Below are 17,929 nucleotides of genomic sequence, written 5' to 3' on the forward strand. Positions count from 1 at the left end.
ATGGGCATTGTGGTTGCACAATTAAACACTGAGACATGAGGAAATGCCAAAGTTAAAACTGAACCTGCAACTTTCACTGTGCTCTCTTGTATGTACATATTATAGTACAGTCTTTATTTATGTGATCATATACTATTCAAATAATACACTATACTGTACATTTTTGCACAACCCTAATTATACATATATGGCAATTTGTAGAATTGTGTGTACTAACTATTCTGCATACTTCAGACAGAGTCCATGAAAGTAATTTCTGTAGAATGTTCACAGTAAACAGTACTTTTAAAACATATTACAGGTGAAATTTAACAATACACTCCACAATAAATACATACAATACATTACAGTGGTAATGTAGGGGTTGAGAATCAAGTTACAACATTAATTCTTGTAATGACTACACCACAATCAGTGGACCCTCATTAATATATCTTATGTAAATACATTTCTATTTGTTAATATAATCATCATATGTTTAATAGCTTAACATCCACATACTTTTTTTCTCTCAGCTTTCGGAAAAAACAAGTTTTCAATGTACTTGACCTTGTATAGGTAGGAATATAATTATAAATTGCATATCAGTAGCATACAAGTATAAATTCTGTACACAAATTCTCTCTCATTAAAGAAACAGGTGAATTCTACCTCAAAGTACATCCAGTACTTGGAGAAAGTAATAATTGAACTTAGTTAAGACAGTGTGAGACTAAGCATTATTAAGAGTCTATTTTAACCTGAAAAGGCCTGGCCAAACAAGAAATTATAAAAATGCATCCTTTCAATATAACTCTTTTTGTGTATTTCTCTGAGAAGTAGCTTATGAAATTCTATAGCAAATGAAGACTGCAGAAGTGACTCTCTCTACAGTGAGAAAAATAAATTCCTATCAAGTGTATAGTATAATGGTGCTTAGAAAATTATTCACATACATATTTTTGAGAGAAGAGAACTTATTACGGAAAAGGGTAAATTTTCAGAAAGGCACCCTCCCTTTTGCAAAAGCAATTTTCAAAGAAGCCAGCCAGGGGTGGAAAGCTCACTGGCTTTGTCTCCTGTCAGGAAGAGAAGGCACCCAGCTGAGCACAGCTACCTACTGATTTTGTGGCAGACCAAAGTCAACTAGTCTAGAAATCTCCATCTGGAAAATGGAGTGTACTTGAGTCCTCTTCCTCCCCTCCCTTGAATTCAGGGTGGAGATGTGGCAGAAAATGCCCCCACATTCGCCCACTCTCAAATCCAGACCCCTCCCAAAGACTACTTTTTCTGAGTGAAGCCCCAGACTCTCATCCACACCCCAAAAAAACTGTCACCTAAAACATCCGCTTCTGCTAGGAGAAAGGGCCTAGAGGTGGGCCCTTTCTCACTAGAAGATGAAGACTGCTACTTTGTGAGGAGAGTGGGCCTTGGGAGAAAGCAAGAGAAAATCCCAAGATATTAATAAAATGAACACTGACTGGCTGCAACAATAAATGACAAAAATAGGTTGTTCAATAGTACATGTTACACAAAGTGAATCTCAAGAACTATTTTGTCCCTCAGGCAGTATTTTACTGCTACTGCCCTCAGAGCCAGGCCAGTCAATATTTACATAATATTTGTGATATATAGATAGATTTTGTTACAGCCACACATGTCCTACATATATCAGAGATGGGCCCACGTTGCAAGAGTGTATTTGAATCTAGAGCAAATCTGAACTTTACTAAAGTTTGATAAGTTTGTATCTAGCATTTTAACTTAATTATATTTTAGTTTTATTTGGAAACTGGGGCCAGCTGCAAAGTTTAGATCCAAATCCAAAAACATATATTAAAATTAATAAACTTCTTGGAAGAAGATAGTTTTTAAAACTGACAGTGTGAGAAAAGCAGTCTTTTTGTGTCCTGACTGACAATTCAGTTATAGAGTGGCCCTATTGTGCCTTTTCTGTAATTTATATCTATTTGTTGGCACAGCAAAAAAGGGGGGAAAGTGGTGAATAGAGGCAAACAGATACATGAAAAAAGCCTTTTGATTAAACAATGCATCCGCGACATTTAGCTATATACAGACCCAATTTTTAACATTTAAAAAAGACAATACAATAAAAGAAACAGCAGCTGTTTCTATGTGATGTCAGAAAACAGGTGGGATACAAGTCTCCATACCAGCGCAATCATATTGATCTCCTGATGATGCACATATGAGGCACATATGCAACCATTATTGACCCATCATGCGACTCATTTCCAGGAACATGGCCAGATAATGCCCCAATATAATAACAAACACTGTCTAAAATCAGTATAAACATTTTATCTGACAGATCAATAAAAATCCAAGGTGAAGCTGAAAAAAACCAGCATGTGTCTGTATCACAAAACAAATAGTGAGCTCCCTATTCACAAGGGCAACAGAGGCAGCAGCAATTTGTGTTTCCCACACTGCCCTGCCAATGACCCCAACCCTGACCTGGAGGGGCCACCCTCACTCTGGTGAGAGGCAATTCAGTCTTGGGTCTGCCCCTGGTGCCAAACTGCTTAATTATGTGTGCCGAGGTGGTTTTATGATGTGGACTACTGTGTCCACTGGAACTAAGCTGAGACCCCCCAAAATTCATTTCATGGATCCGAGGCGCACTAGTGAAAGGTTAGCAGTACTCATCTCACCGCTACAGACATAGATCTGAGAGAGAGAGATACTCCGTGTGTCTTTCTGAATGGTAGGAATGGGGAATAGATGGCTCCCCGTGAAACGTTCCAGACTTATGAAACTTTCACATCTCCTGAAAGTTTTGTATTATTTCCTAACCATACAGGGATGGCATAAGGTTAAAGTTGTACCTGGATTTTACGCTGCTGTTTAATAACTCTGATTCCGGCGTGGGGGGCATGTCTGAAGTTATGCCCATATTTTTGTTCCCTGTGCCTTGCTGAGGGGAGCTGAAAGAAACCACGCTTTTCAAAGTATGTTACAACACAAGAATCAAAGCCATCTCCCTTCAATAGGAAATCTAACTTTTGAAATCAGCCGTTTATCGGGGGCTCCTGACTAAGGGGTGTTTGCTATTAATTGTTAATGTCGTCTGCCATTAGAGGGCACTAAACAACCCTGCATTAATGCTGGTTCAGAGAGAGAGAGAAAGAGGAAGAGTGGCACCGATTTGGGGAAAGATTAAAAAGGGATGTGGAGTCCCAGAAAGCTTCTGAAGCGATCAAAATGCCCCAGAGCTGCTCACGATGATGATCATGATAATAATAACACAAATTGTAGCGAGATCAGTTATTTACCAGTCTGCTTCTTAATGTGTGTGACTGCAGGTGGTGCAATGGGACATTGTGATTCATGCTCACTTTCAAAGCAGGACCAGGGCCGGGTCTGAGGCACCCAAACAACTGTCTTCTAATATTAGCACGGCTGTATTTCTGGATCTATTATAGTCTGTCCAGACAGATCCCATTGTAATGGGATCTTTTATTAAAAGATTAGCACTATCTCCTGCAGTTGGTGGAAAAAAATCTGTTATCACTGAGTTATTTGCAGTTGTGGGGAGGGGGGAGTAAGGGGAAAGCCTGCAGAATAAAAGGGGGGATGTTAAGGGGACTGGGAAAGGGGTGGGGAGGAATCGGTAGAATTTACGCATGAATCCCAGTGATCTGGCAATATCCAAGAATTTTTGTCTGCATACTTTGCTGTCTGTTGTGCTTTGGTGGCTCGGAGCAGCGAAAGAATCGAAATTAAAAAGGCAGCTTTTGAATAAACAATACCATTTTCCGTTAAGTAATCATTTTGTATAAAAGGAAATATCGCCTACTCAGTTTCATTCAGCAGTGCCAAAAAATGTTATAAATGAAAGACCGCCAACTTTCTAAGGGGAAGAATAATGCCAGACTGTGCTTAATAAACTAGTGCTCTAGAAGTTCATTATCGATGTTGCAACCTTTTTGATTCTGAAAGGAGACCGCCTACGTCGCCCCCATTCCGGTCTATACTCCAGGCGCTGCCAGTGAAAAGCTTGTCACTTGGGTAAAACCCTAGGTATTAAACTTTTGTTTGTTTTTGACCAGTCCCAGAGAGGGAGATGTGTGTGCGCCAGACACTTAACTACTGTTTGAGGTGTTAGGGGTAGATTTATTATTAATCACAACCATAGAGTGGGAATGTCACCGACACACACACAAACACACACCAACAAAAATCATATCTCCCGAGAGACTTCATCACCTTTTGCTGCGCCCCAGAACTTCTAACAAGAAGCGAAAACATTTCCGCACGCTGATCAGGTTGTGGTTTTGTTTTCAAGTTCCTTTGGCCATGATGTGGGGGGCTAGGGGAAAGGATCACGCCTCTCCTTCCCCAGGCAAGTGACATGGCTCTTGCTTTAGTCCTGTAAATTGTGTTTAAGCCCCTAGTTCCTCTGTGTGCGCGCGTGCGCGCCTCCTGCTATTAATGACACGAGTGGATAGTTCTTTTCTCTCTCTCTAAGCTCTAGTTACCATTCTGTTCTTGCACTCCTTCCTGTTACTACGCAAAGAACTCCGGCGATTCCCTTTTGCAGATTTGATCTGAGACTGTGAGTGTATGTGTGTGTGTGTGTTTGAGAGAGAGAGAGAGAGAGAGAGTATATGCACCTAAAACAGATAATTGGAAAGGGTTTCCAGAAGGTGGAAAATGTCACCTGATTCACAGTGAACTTTTTAAATCTCCCCACCCCCGAACACACACACACATTAGGAGACCGCCCACCTCAGACAGCTAAGACCCCCTTATAGATTTAAAGAGAGACTGCATTGAGAGGCTGACGTTCATTCAATAGAGCGATCATAAGCAGACTGACTAGTGCTCTCTGTCTCTCTGTCTTTCTCTCTCTCTCTCTTTCTTTCTGCTCCACTAGATATTGTTTCTGTCTCTTTCACTCACTGGTATACTGAGGATGTTAAATCAGAGAATCCACCCGGGCATGCTTTTATTCCTGATGCTTCTGTGCCACTTCATGGAAGATCACACAGGACAGGGTAAGATGAGATTGTTTATTTGTAGATGTGTTTTATTTTCGATCTTTTTTTCAATGTTTAGCTTTCTCCTGTTGAACGCCTCTCTACAAGGGACTAGCTTTAGGAATAGGACCGCAAGTTAACTATGGGAATGGGACCGCTTTGCAAAAATGTACGGAGCTGACATTTAGAGCTATTTTTGATCGGCCCCTCAAACTGCTATGCATAGTACAGAGAAGCGGTGATGATGACGATGATTGTTATTTATTATTATTATTATGCAGCATGAATGAACAGCAGCCCCACACAGGAACTTGCTTAGCCCCGCTGTCTAAATAAATGCTCAAAGTTTTTGTTGCAATGTAGCTTAGATTTTCCTCTCGATTGCCTGGCTGCAAGGATGGTGGGGATGGTGAGTTCCACGATCACAAATGACATTTTCAGAAGTAATATTAGTCATTTTCCGGCTATCCTTTCAATATTTGGACCCCTCCTCCCCCCGCGCACATACTCATTTGTGAGTGAATTTCGTTGGGCTGTGAATTCTGCTGCAACTGGAGAATGTGTTTAAATACATGTCCCAGGCGAACAAAACAAACAGAAAATGTAATAGCTGTCTTTTCCACGAGTGATTACTGGGGTTTTGTTTTTTCTTGATGCCGCTCCGACAACAACCTGGATGAGTTAGATTGATGGTCTTCACTGAATATTTTTTCGCTGAGCTGGATGTATAGGTTAATGTTGTGAAGGCAACTGTAAGGCGCTCAAAACTGACTTCTATCGTTCTTTTTGATCCATGAAAACTGATTTTCAAAAGGGTGTTGTTTATTCAATTATTGCTTTGGGGGGGGAGCTACTCTCCCCCTCCACCGTCTCCCCATACATATCGCTCTGAGGGGCCGATCCTGCACTTCTCACTCCGGGAAAATTCCCACTGGAGTAAGGAGACCGGATCGAGCCCCTGCTGGATTAGAATCAATTGCTATTGAGTTGCTGGAGAAGTCACACTGGTTATTCACGAGAGGCTCATCCCAACCAAAACTCTCCAACTAAAAAAGGGGGAGTTGCTTGGACTAATGTTCTTGGCTTGAATCCATCAACAGCAGAGATACTAGTAAAACAAATCTCTATCCGATTTAAGTGCAGTGTACTTCCCTATGAAACTGTGTCGGAAGAGACGATACCTATAACTTTTGGTTTATAAACTCTCTAGTGGCCTCCTATTTCTGTGCCCCGGCATTTTGTTTACTTTGGTCACCCTTCTTTGGATCGCAGCTAACTTGCTTCAGCAAAGACAAGACATTTTTTAAGGGAAGCAGCAAAATTTCGAGATTTCGAAAGACTTCGCTAGCAGGCAAATGTTACCAATTCTTGCCGATTGTAAAATGGCCTGGACTGAAACTCTGGGCAGCTGTAAAACAATGTTGTACAGAGTTTTTGAAGAAGGGGGGGGGGAAGTATTTGCAAGCGGGTTTTTCTTTTACTCCTGGTTTTTAATGCACATCCTTGTCAAACCTCTGTCACGTGCATACAAGTCCCCGTGCCCATGGTCTACATATGGAATAAATACCTCCGAAAACTGCCTTGCCCTGTTCCGATCTGGTTATTTAAACTGAGCTGCCTACTGCTCCAGAGTAGCTGCAGGTTATGAAATGGGACAAATAAAAGTAAACAGTCTAGTAAAAGTCAATGCAAGCCGCACGTGTTGTGTCTGGGTCACTGGTAACTGACATTGATATGGCTGGGTCTCTCTCTCCCTCTCGCTCTTGCAGCTGGGAATTGTTGGCTCCGGCAGGCAAAGAACGGCCGCTGCCAGGTCCTGTATAAGACTGATCTGAGCAAGGAGGAGTGCTGCAAAACGGGCCGGCTAACCACTTCATGGACTGAAGAAGACGTCAACGACAACACGCTTTTTAAGTGGATGATTTTTAACGGTGGGGCCCCAAACTGTATCCCGTGCAAAGGTGTGTTTGAAAAGTGCTCAGAAACCGTATGCGCAGGGGATGGCGGTGGCCGGGATGGAGTCAGCAGGGGTAGCAGTGTTTCCCTATGCCACTCTCCAATTAGGATTTTAAAGCTCATCCCATAAAGCAAATGCCCCGACTTGGACACTGTATTAGTGAGAAGGGGAAGGGATCTAGCCTCTGCGTGGTGAAATACATGTGTGTGTGCAAACCAGCAGTTTGACCCTCCTTTTTGGTGGATCTCTCTCAGGACCCTACATTTTGTTTTCTGGAGGGGGGGGATGAAACCGTGTTCGCTCCCTTTGTGCCTGGGGGGGTTGCCGGTGTTTTTGTAAACACTATTAATCCGAAGTCTGATGAGCAGACGAGGTATTAAAATGTTGCCTCTTTCTTTCCACTCCCCCCCCCTTTAGAAACGTGTGAGAACGTGGACTGTGGACCTGGGAAGAAATGTAAAATGAACAAGAAGAACAAACCTCGGTGTGTTTGTGCTCCGGATTGCTCTAATGTCACTTGGAAGGGTCCTGTGTGTGGCTTAGATGGGAAAACCTACAGGAACGAGTGTGCTCTCCTCAAAGCCAGATGTAAAGAGCAACCCGAACTTGAAGTCCAATATCAGGGCAAATGCAAAAGTAGGTTTACAAATCTAACAAAGTCTCCCGAATACCACAGGGTGTGTCTGAGTGTAGGGAGGAGGAGCTGACGTACTTTCCCACAATAACAAGATGATGTTTCAAATGCTGAGGGACAAACACTAAACCACGTTCCACCGACAAGAACATAGCTGAACTGAGAATCCCCCAGAGTCATGAAACACTGTGCTCACACCAGCTTCCCTGAGATGTGAAGGTTTTCCCCAGCGCTACTGAAGACTTTGATTGTGTCATTTGTTTGATTGTTTCACATATTCACTCCCTGTATGAGGCATTGGATCTCCTGATAATTATTGTATGTTTCCGTCTTTATTTCAGAGACCTGCAGGGATGTTTTATGTCCAGGCAGTTCCACGTGTGTGGTTGATCAAACTAATAATGCCTACTGTGTGACATGTAATCGGATTTGCCCGGAGCCTACTACCCCTGAACAGTATCTCTGTGGGAATGATGGAATAACGTATGCTAGTGCTTGCCACCTGAGAAAGGCTACCTGCCTACTAGGCAGATCCATTGGATTAGCCTACGAGGGAAAATGTATCAGTAGGTATCATTCTTTGGGGGTGCTTATGGGGAAAGGGAATAGTTCTTCATAACTAATTGTTTCACAGTTTTGTAGAGGGGTTTCTGGATGCAGATTATTTCCTAGAACTGAATGTGTTGTCCAGTCCTGCAGTTTTTACTCAAGCAAAAGGGGAAATTTTGCTTGAGTGACACCTGAAAGATTTTGGGCCCCAAGAGGGAACAAAGGGTTCAATCCTTGATATCAATGGGAGTTTTGACACTGTTTTCAATGGGAGCTGGAGTCAGGCCCTAAAATGTATTATGATATGTCAACAGAGTAACACAATCTCAACATTCAGCTGAACTGGGTTCTTGGAAACATTTGTCTTCAAGAGGTCTTGGCAAATGTTATTTAATGTCAATCAGATACATGTGATAACTTTTTCCTCTTAAAAAGTTTTTTGTAATTATTGGGGAGTGCTGTTGTGGATTAAGATAAGAAAATAACCTCAAAACAACCTGGTATTTTATATGAATTGTTATTCTTAACAATGTTTGTCACCACAATCTGTTTGTTTTTATCATACACATTTCAGGTAACTTCATGTCTGAAAAATTATCTTTACAAGTTAATGATCTCAAATCTAGTTCCATTGTGATAGCATGTGCTGAATTAACATTTTAATAACATAAACGACTATTTTATATGGTTTAGCTTGAAAAATAATCAATTTGGAAATGTTTAATTAATTGGCCAATTATAGACCTCCCATTTAAGACACTGGGGAGAGAGGATTCCTATTGATTTCAATCAGAGAAGGTCAGGACCTGGTGTCATTTACAATATGCAAATTTAATTCCGCCTTCCAGAGGCCAAATTCTGCTTGCTTTGCTCCTCCATACCCCCCCCACACACACACACAGAGACCCACTGATTTCCAAAAGCATTATGTGCTTGAGTAAAGTGAGCAGGATTTTACCCATAAACTTTATATTCATTTTTCTATGAGTTCTTGATGTATGAGAAGAGAGATTCTGCTTTACTTATTTCTGGTATCTTGTATTTTTAGAAGCCAAATCCTGTGAAGATATCCAGTGCAGTTCTGGGAAGAAATGTTTGTGGGATTTCAAGGTTGGCAGAGGTCGGTGTGCCCTCTGTGATGAGTTGTGCCCTGAAAGCAAGTCAGATGAAGCAGTCTGTGCCAGTGATAACACTACTTACCCAAGCGAGTGTGCCATGAAAGAAGCAGCCTGCTCCATGGGTGTGCTTTTAGAAGTAAAGCACGCTGGATCTTGCAACTGTAAGTGAGATTTTAAACCTTGCAGACATTTAAGGCTTCTGAAGGCAATCCCTAGGTAATGAAGACTTATGCCTTTAAAAATGAGAATTTCATGTAAAGATTTTCCCTTAGAAATATATATATAATATATATTATACACATGTGTGTGATTGGTAAATTGCAACAGATAGTCAACAGTCTGTGGCTTGGACACTTTCAAGATACCTGTTTTTTGAGGAAAAGTCATGTTATCAGCAAGGGGTTGCCCTAAGAGCATCATACTAGCTATTTTTCCTAATTTGTTTGCTTTAGTGTGCTTCGCTGTTTGCTTTATTAACACTTGGATATAACCTAACTCCATCCAAAAAAACAAGCTTACTGTTAGCACATGGGCTGCTGTCTTAGAGCAGTTGCCTCTACTAACTCTGAATGAAGGACACAAAGCAGTTAAACCTAGAACACAAGAGCGCTTTTTATCTGATTTCAGGAATCTGCCAATAAAACCTGAGCCATTGATTCTTCAGAACTTTCTGCAGTTATGACTTCATAGCTTATGTATAAAAAACCATATTACATAACAGCAGATGCCAAAGAGCATCTCACTACAAGTCACGTAAAATGCAACGCTGTATTATGGCTGTTCAGAGGGCTTTGAAAACATGCACTGAGCTGCTTCTGCGCTGTTGTTGTCCTTATTTAAACAACAGCTCCCCTGTATTCCCCCATCTAGCCATTAATGAAGACCCCGAGGAAGAAGAGGAAGATGAAGACCCGGACTACAACTTTCCTATATCTTCCATTCTAGAGTGGTAAAACCTCCATCACTATTGGAACAGCCATTGGGCAAGAAATCAATGTCCATACTGTAAATAAGTGTATGCTTATTTATTTTGGGGAGAAAGAAAAGTATACATATAGTTGAGTCTTGTAGACATTTATTTATACTGTGTCATGTTTTATAATTTATACATAAAATGTCTGGTTGACTGTACACCTTTTTTGAAGAAATTTATTCGTTACGGGAAGAGCAGTGTTATTTATTGTGAGGTCTCTTGCTTGTAAAGTAAAGCTTTTTTTTTTTTTTGTAAACTATAAAAGTCCATTCCTTAGAGCTTACCCATTTGACTCTCATCTCTTCTTTTCACTGATGTTAACTCCTCTCCACTTTCACAAACTTGCATGTCAGTTTCTGTTATGTTTATTTATTGGATTTTCTTCTTGCCCGTTCTGTACATAAATGATCCCTCGGGTTTTTGTTTACAAGGAATCTTGACTGACCAAAAGGCGCTGTAACTGATTTAAATATACTTTCTGGGTGCAGTGAGGCAATCTTTAAGGACATCTCTTCCACTTCACTTTTCTCTGCTTCTAATCACTTCATGTACTGACATGCTCTCAATGTGCTGAGCATTTATATTGTACTATAAGAATTCTGGACCCAAAGAAATTGAATTATGAAGGTTGTTAATAACTACATGGCTAACAATAATGAGAAGTTCTTATTCTTTTTTATTTTTTTGTAACATACATAAATGCTTTATCAGGTGGTTCCTTTAAGATGGTCCTGCAATACCACTTTTTAAAGTTATTTTAAACTGTCACTAAAAGGTATATCAAAGCTTTATCAGTTCAAGTTTCTTGCTTTTCATAATACTTTTTTTCTGATGCAATTTTATATTTTCAAACATGGTGAGTTAAATATAAATTCATTTAAATATATAGTTTTGTACTTTTCTACCATGTAAATGTGCAATGTATATAAAAGTTATAATGTGTATTTGTAAATAAATGATGAGTGAACACAATAGAAAAAATGGAATTTTCCCTGTGTGCAGTCCTCAGTTACTGGTTGTAAAGGGTTTGGGGAGATTTGTCCCTGTTATTCAGAGTGGTAGTGATGGTATTAGGGGAAAGGGAATTGTGAATGGCATTGGGATGAAGTGGAGTTGTTCAAGGATACAGCTCTAAACTGAAACTCAGTATCCACGACACTATAATTCCAGCTTGCCAAATACATTTCCTTGATCAGTGTCGCCAGGGCACTGACAGCAAATAATTGTAAATCCATATAAGCTTCTGAATGAGAATAGATATAACCTTTTTTCCTTCTCTCTATGGTAATGAGATAGGTTTGTCATTAATTGAACCTCTTTCATTTGCATCTTTCTGGGATGCTTTTAATATCTATTTACATTCCTGCTAAGTTTCAGATCCATGCCACGTTACTAGGGCACTGTGTTGAAGCTCCATCACTAGTCAAGGTGACAAACAATCAAAGGTGTTCCAGTTGACCAAGCAAAAGTTAAAGAGAAGAAGCAGAACAATAATCAGAGAACATGAAAAAAAAATGCAACTGGCATAATATCTCTGGAAGGTGATTTGCTTTCAGAAGTAAAGTTCACTGGGGGATTTCTTTTAATGAGCTAATAATGTATCTTATGCTCCTGGTGGATGTCCAAAAAATGTCTATATTCAGAACACTGTAAACTTTATCCAGTGAACTGAGCAGGAAAAAACAACAATGGTAATTTCCACTAGTATTGCATGGACCAGAATCCATTTTTCAAGTAACTTCACTGGGCTATATTGCGCTCTTAACTAAGGCCCCATTCTAAGCACATACTTAAGTGCCTTGCTGAATAGGAATATATTTTAGCATGTGTTTACGCAATTTTCTGAATCGGGGACTGAGAGAATAATTTGGCTCAATGGTTTTAAGTCTTCACTGTCCAAATACAATCACAACTAAGAGCCAGTTCCTGCTCTCATTACTCACCCCAATACTCCCCTGTATTCCATAATATTTTAGCTCTACAATTTCCCTCTGTTAGGATTAATTTAGAGAATAGTTTTCATTTGTTTGTAAGGTGAGCAGGTTTTTGCTCCATTGAAGATAATATCACCTGGAATAGAAAAGCAGGAGGGAGGGAAATCTATCAGAAACAATGTCTGATTAAGAAGAGAAAGGCAAAAGGCCTAATGGATGAAGAAGAAAGATATAAAGCTATATCACATACATTTTTGCCTGACATGTGGACACCTTAGTCATGCAATGATGTAATCACTACAAACTCTTACATCTATAACCTCTCAAGAAAAAAAAAGCATGATAATATAAGGAGAAGTAAATGTTTAAAATATATACCTAGAATGATCAGAGACGAGAAAGGAAATTCTCTAGAAATTCAATTAAGGTGCATCCTATTTCACCGCTGACAAGAAGACAAATTAAAAAGGCTATATTGTTATTTTAGTTTTAAACAAGAATTTTGATTGAACATTATCAGAGGGAGTGTAGTATACTGGCTACAGTAGTCAAGCAGAAGTCTAGACTTCTTAGTTCTAAGTTTCAGCTTTGCCACTGACTCACAAAGTAACCGTGGGAAAGTCACTTAGGGTCAAATTTGCAAAAGTGTCTAGCTACTATTTCTGGGTGTCTTAAAGTTTGAGTATACAATTTTAGTCACTAGGGCCAAAATGTACAACTTGGATATCTGCAGTTAGGCTTCTAAATCCATATTTTGTCACCTAAATAATATCATGCTACTTCTTGGATTTAGGTGCCTAACTTTAGGACCCTAAATTTGAGGTGTTTGGCCCATGAGATAGTTAATTATAAGTATCAGGTGCCCATGTTTGTTTTTTGTGCATATGTATATGTGTGGGTCTGTAAGTGTAAGTGGTTTTGCTAAACATGAAATACATTTCTTATATCTACATCCATAGGATAAATTCAAAAACCATATAATATGGTTGCACCTTTTACCTCTTTCCTTGCACTTTGCTCACTAATCCACCTCAGCCAGATATTCCAAATGTCTCAAAAAATTTCGAACAGCTGCCATGCTTTTTTCAATTATAAAAGAATCTGACATAAAAATGCTTCCTTCTTTCACTCCACATGGGAATCAGGGAAATTACATTTCTATTTTTGCTTATATACAGTGCTGTATTCTAGACCATGAAATTTTAACATATCATGAATCACCAGGGCTAGAAACATCAGTACATTTTTACTTTGAAGAGATGGGATTCCATGCTTTCTGCTGAAACAATGTTTGTTTGAAGACCTGAGAGTTCACAAGATATCAGACTTTAAATTCATAACTCCCTGATGTAAATTATCAGTAAGTTTTGTACAGTAATGTACAGTAATTACATTTGTATTTTGATATTTCTGTAATTCAAAGGCCCGCCTTTACCTGATCACTAAGACAGCTTTTGCAGGTAGAAGGATATGAAAAAAAATAGTACTAGTAAGTACACTTTTAAAACTTTCTGAATTTTCTAAAATAACATTTCTTCCATACATAAATGCATAATGGTGTTTGATGCTAAGAAGGCATCGTTAGCACTCATTTGGGATGATCTGAATAACTCATGGCTTCACCTCTCCTGACTAATATGGCCAATCATGGGCGGTGGGTATCAAAGGCTGGGGAATGCTGAGCCTCCCCAAACAACCTTGTGTGGCCCTGCCCATGCTCTGCCCCCATGCTCCCTCCTGCTTCCCAGCACTCTGCAGCTCTTCCCCTGTGGCCTGGGCCCTGGGCTGGGGCTAGGGTTAGTGGGGGCCAGCCTGCAGCCAGGGACTTTGGGAGCCAGTCCACGCGCTACCTGCCTGGCACTCTGGTGCTGGGGGCTGTGTCACCTACCCACCCGGTGCTCCGGGGCTGGAGGGGGCTCTGGGTTCCGGTGGTGGAAAGGGGGCAGGAATGGTGCAGCCTCGGGCACAAGGGGCGGGATGGGCTGGAGGCTAGCCTCCCTGAGCCTGCGGTTCACCCGCCACCCATGTGGCCAATAAAGCCGTTCCAACATCACATACTGGAGAGATCAGGCATGAAACCAAAGGTGTATTTAAGTCACTCAAGGTCATGATGTTCAGCTCTGAGATTAATTTGGGGTGAAAGCCATGTTGCATAGCTGTTTTTCTTGTAATTTATAAATATCTTGTTTTTAAAAACTGAGAGGAGTTTTGGACTTTGATGCTAAAAAGTTGGAAGGTAATCAGTTTTTTTTAAAATGGCTATAATTTTCAAATTTGAGCTCCTAAAATGAGGCTTCTTAATTTACATATTCATATTTTCATGTATGAAGAGCATCTAAATCTCCCATTGACTCTAGTGGGATTTGTAGATATTCAGAATTTCTGAAAATCGGGTCATTTTTATTGAGGTGTTTAAATGTGGATTCAGGAACCTAACTCAGGTTTGAAAATGTTGGCCTAAATTCTCTTCCAGGTAATTCAGGAAATACCAGACATTGAATGGAAGATGTGCAGCAAGGCAGCATGTTAAGAAATCACTGGTCTCCTGTGAAGTCTGATTTTGCACCAAACACCATATCACATGGCAGGGACTAATCCTTTGCTTGAATGGTCAATTTACTCTTAATTTGGCTGATTGTATTCATAAGCACAATTTTAATTTGTTTCCCATTGGGATCCAAATGGACTTCTTAGCACCATGGAATGTCGTATTCAAACAAACATTGCTTCCATCAATCTTCTGCTGAACTTCATGTAGGCAAATGTATTCTAAATTTCAATCACTTTTTATTTGAGACACACCTGGAACCAGAAAAATGCCACTTAGGAAAGGATAGCCATTGTAAAAACATTCCATTTAATGGCTTAGAAGATACTAAAATATGCCACCATTTGACTTCTGAATTAGAAACATTGCTAACAGAGGTCACAGGGCAAGATATGTAGCTAAGCAGGTACTTAGACAGATGGCATAGCACAAAGGTGAGACTGATGACAGTATAGTATTCTGACAATGAAAACAAGCTTTCAGACACAGAGGGAAGATCACATGTTCCAATATTCCAGCATACAAAGATGTTGTTACTCTATGTCAAATTTAAAGAAAAAGTACTGTGAGTATCACTTGGAGGGAAAGTCTGTTACTCAAACCTGCACGTGCCAACATGTTGTCTAAATGAGAAACTGTTAGTTAAACTGAAGTGCAATATGAATGAGAGTTAAAAATAAAATCAATGTTAACTCCTGAGACTTGGGGACTCCAAGATCACGGAGAAATAACTAACTGATAATAAACAATTCTTAATAGAAAAATGTGCATGCACCGTTCCACAAGAGCAGCTGAATATAAATAAAAGGATGAAGTATGGACTTTCAGAGGGAAACATACAGTGTTCCTTCTTTTACATTTCTTATCCTTACAGTTTAGGGACCTGGTCCTGCATTCCTTGTATAGCCCATTGTTCCACTGGTTTCACTCGCAGTTTTTGATGAGCAAGGAATGCCGGATCCAGTCAGTCCTAATGCATGCATTGTTATGCATACTGCTAATGGAACATTTAAATTCAAATGCAAAATTGTATTTTAAAATTTAAACAAATAAATAAAGACAAAGGAATCAATTAGTGGAAATAAGTAATTCAAAATGAGGAATATAATAATAAATGGAGATATACCTATCTCATAGAGAGCTGGAAAGTCATTGCGTCCAGCCCCCTACCTTCACTAGCATGACCAAGTACTGATTTTGCCTGAGATCCCAAAGTGGCCCCCTCAAGGATTGAGCTCACAACCCTGGGCTTAGCAGGCCAATGCTCAAACCACTGAGCTATCCCTCCCCCCCCCCGGAAGTTGTTCAACTTTACAAATTTGTTAGAGCTCAGATTGTGGTCTGTGGCAGTGGAAAATTTATCCAAAATAGAGGTGCAGTGACCCAACCTGCCTGCAGTACTATTCCGGGGGCTGAGGTGGAGCAGGTATCCCAAAGACAGGTGGCCAAGCAAAGCCCACCGAGTATGTAAGACTGGTAGGGGAGGTGGGGCAGAACAATATGTCTGGGGGCTGTGATGATTCATTTAATGTCCCAGGCATTCTCCACTGAGCAGCTGCAGCTGAAAGCTGTCTTCCACTGAGTGTAATATAGCAAATTGCATCCACATGTGTCCGCTGGGGTGAATCAAACCAAGGCCCAAACCAGAAGCCTGGATCTAAGCCCTCACTCCCATCTTCCTGAAAATGCTTTATCTGGATCTGAAGTGTGCAGTTTGGAGCTATCTCTATAGAGGGCCTTACATGGAACCCCAAATCTATACCCCTACAAACCTGAAGAATGGCTGCATCTAGATCTGGACTTTACAGCCCATGTCCATTTCTTGTTTTACATTTTCTATATATATATATATCAAATTAATCTGTCTGGAGACATGCTCATTTGCATTTTGAGCTCATCAGCATGGATACTGTAAATCAAAAATAACTTAAAAAGCATAGTCTTTATCTTATTATTGCAAAAATATGTGGTGCACAGGCTGCAGGAGCCATTCCTGAGGCAAACACCATTTTTGTTTTTAAATACATTACCAGCTCGCCTGTTTATAATTTGGTGGCACATTATGGTGCTTTGTTAGAACTAAAAGATCAGATATATATTCTTAGGAATTTAAAGATATCAGATGTTCAAGGCCAAATCCTGCCCACCTTGCTCACTGGAGTAGCCCTAAGGAGTGTATTGTACAGTACCTAGCACACACCCTTCTGAACAATTAGTGTAGGATAATGAACACCCTTCTTATAAGGTTGTTCTCATACTGTCTCTTCTCTCAGCCAAAGAAGAAAGTGGCATAAGGGGAAAAATGAGGACAGGAGAGGGCCCTGAAAATCAGAGTGTGAGGGAGACAGAAAGAAATGGAGAAGTAGTAGAAAAGATAGTGTGGCAAGGGCAAAGAAAAAGAGGAAAAGGGAAGAAAGGTCAAACAGGGGAGAGCAGACAGAAAAAGAGATTAAAAAGGTACAAGCTGCATGTAAAGAGCTGCACAGAGGAAGCCACAATTTTTATTGTTCCCAGAAAAGATGTGAACAATGCTAAATACTCTTGAGTGCCATCTACTGGCATATTTGCTATTAGTTACTGTATTGGCTAGACTGCAGCTGGACCGGATTGGTAATTAGGATACCAAAGTTCTATTTACTGGCCTGCTGGATGTTCTTGGGCAAGTTACATCACCTCTCTATGCCATAGTTTCTCCATCTGTAAAATGGGGATGGGTCATGATACTGAGCTCCTTTTATACAGTGCTTTGAGATGTATTGCTGAATAAAAGCTAGGTATTATTAATTATTACTATATATATCCATTGTACAGCACTCTAGTAACAAAAAGTAAAAAGAAAGAAAGAAGCAGAAGAGATAGAAGAAAAAAAGGAAAGAACGGAAAAGGAAGAAGGTAGGAGGGGAGAAAAGAACAATAGGAGTTAAGGAAGAGGGGGGGAATTGATTAGGATATAAGTGGTTAATTGCTAAGGGCAGCACAATTTCCACTGTATATTCCTCTGTTTGTTTTACTGTTTATGTGTGGGGAACAGTAGTGTCTCCAGAGCTATATTTTTGGCACACAATAACTGTGAACACCTTTGCGTCAGATTAATAAATTTAAGCAGCGTATCCAACATATGAATAAGCAAGAAACGGAGGGCCACCTTTTCAAAAATGTTGCCACACATTTGTTAATACCTATTTTAAACATGTAAATATCCCACAGTGAGAATACAAGACAAGGGTAACATCT

At 40.1% G+C, this 17,929-nt stretch overlaps 1 protein-coding gene across 2 annotated transcripts; it reads left to right on the forward strand.

The window, feature by feature from the left end:
• Nucleotides 1-4,718: 4,718 nt before the first annotated feature.
• Nucleotides 4,719-11,175, forward strand: FST (follistatin). 2 transcript variants are annotated; one of them, XM_024210113.3, is made up of 6 exons: nucleotides 4,719-5,000; nucleotides 6,752-6,943; nucleotides 7,357-7,575; nucleotides 7,915-8,139; nucleotides 9,171-9,401; nucleotides 9,868-11,175. In XM_024210113.3, coding segments are annotated over exons 1-6 (951 nt in total). In that variant the 5' UTR covers nucleotides 4,719-4,918; the 3' UTR covers nucleotides 9,870-11,175. The 2 variants fall into 2 exon arrangements, with proteins under 2 accessions (XP_024065881.1, XP_024065880.1); XM_024210112.2 differs by having other exon boundaries at nucleotides 10,111-11,175.
• Nucleotides 11,176-17,929: the final 6,754 nt, after the last annotated feature.

The sequence above is a fragment of the Terrapene carolina genome, unplaced genomic scaffold, assembly GCF_002925995.2.
Source record: "Terrapene carolina triunguis isolate 2854851 unplaced genomic scaffold, T_m_triunguis-2.0 Scaffold69, whole genome shotgun sequence".
NCBI lineage: Eukaryota > Metazoa > Chordata > Testudines > Emydidae > Terrapene > Terrapene triunguis.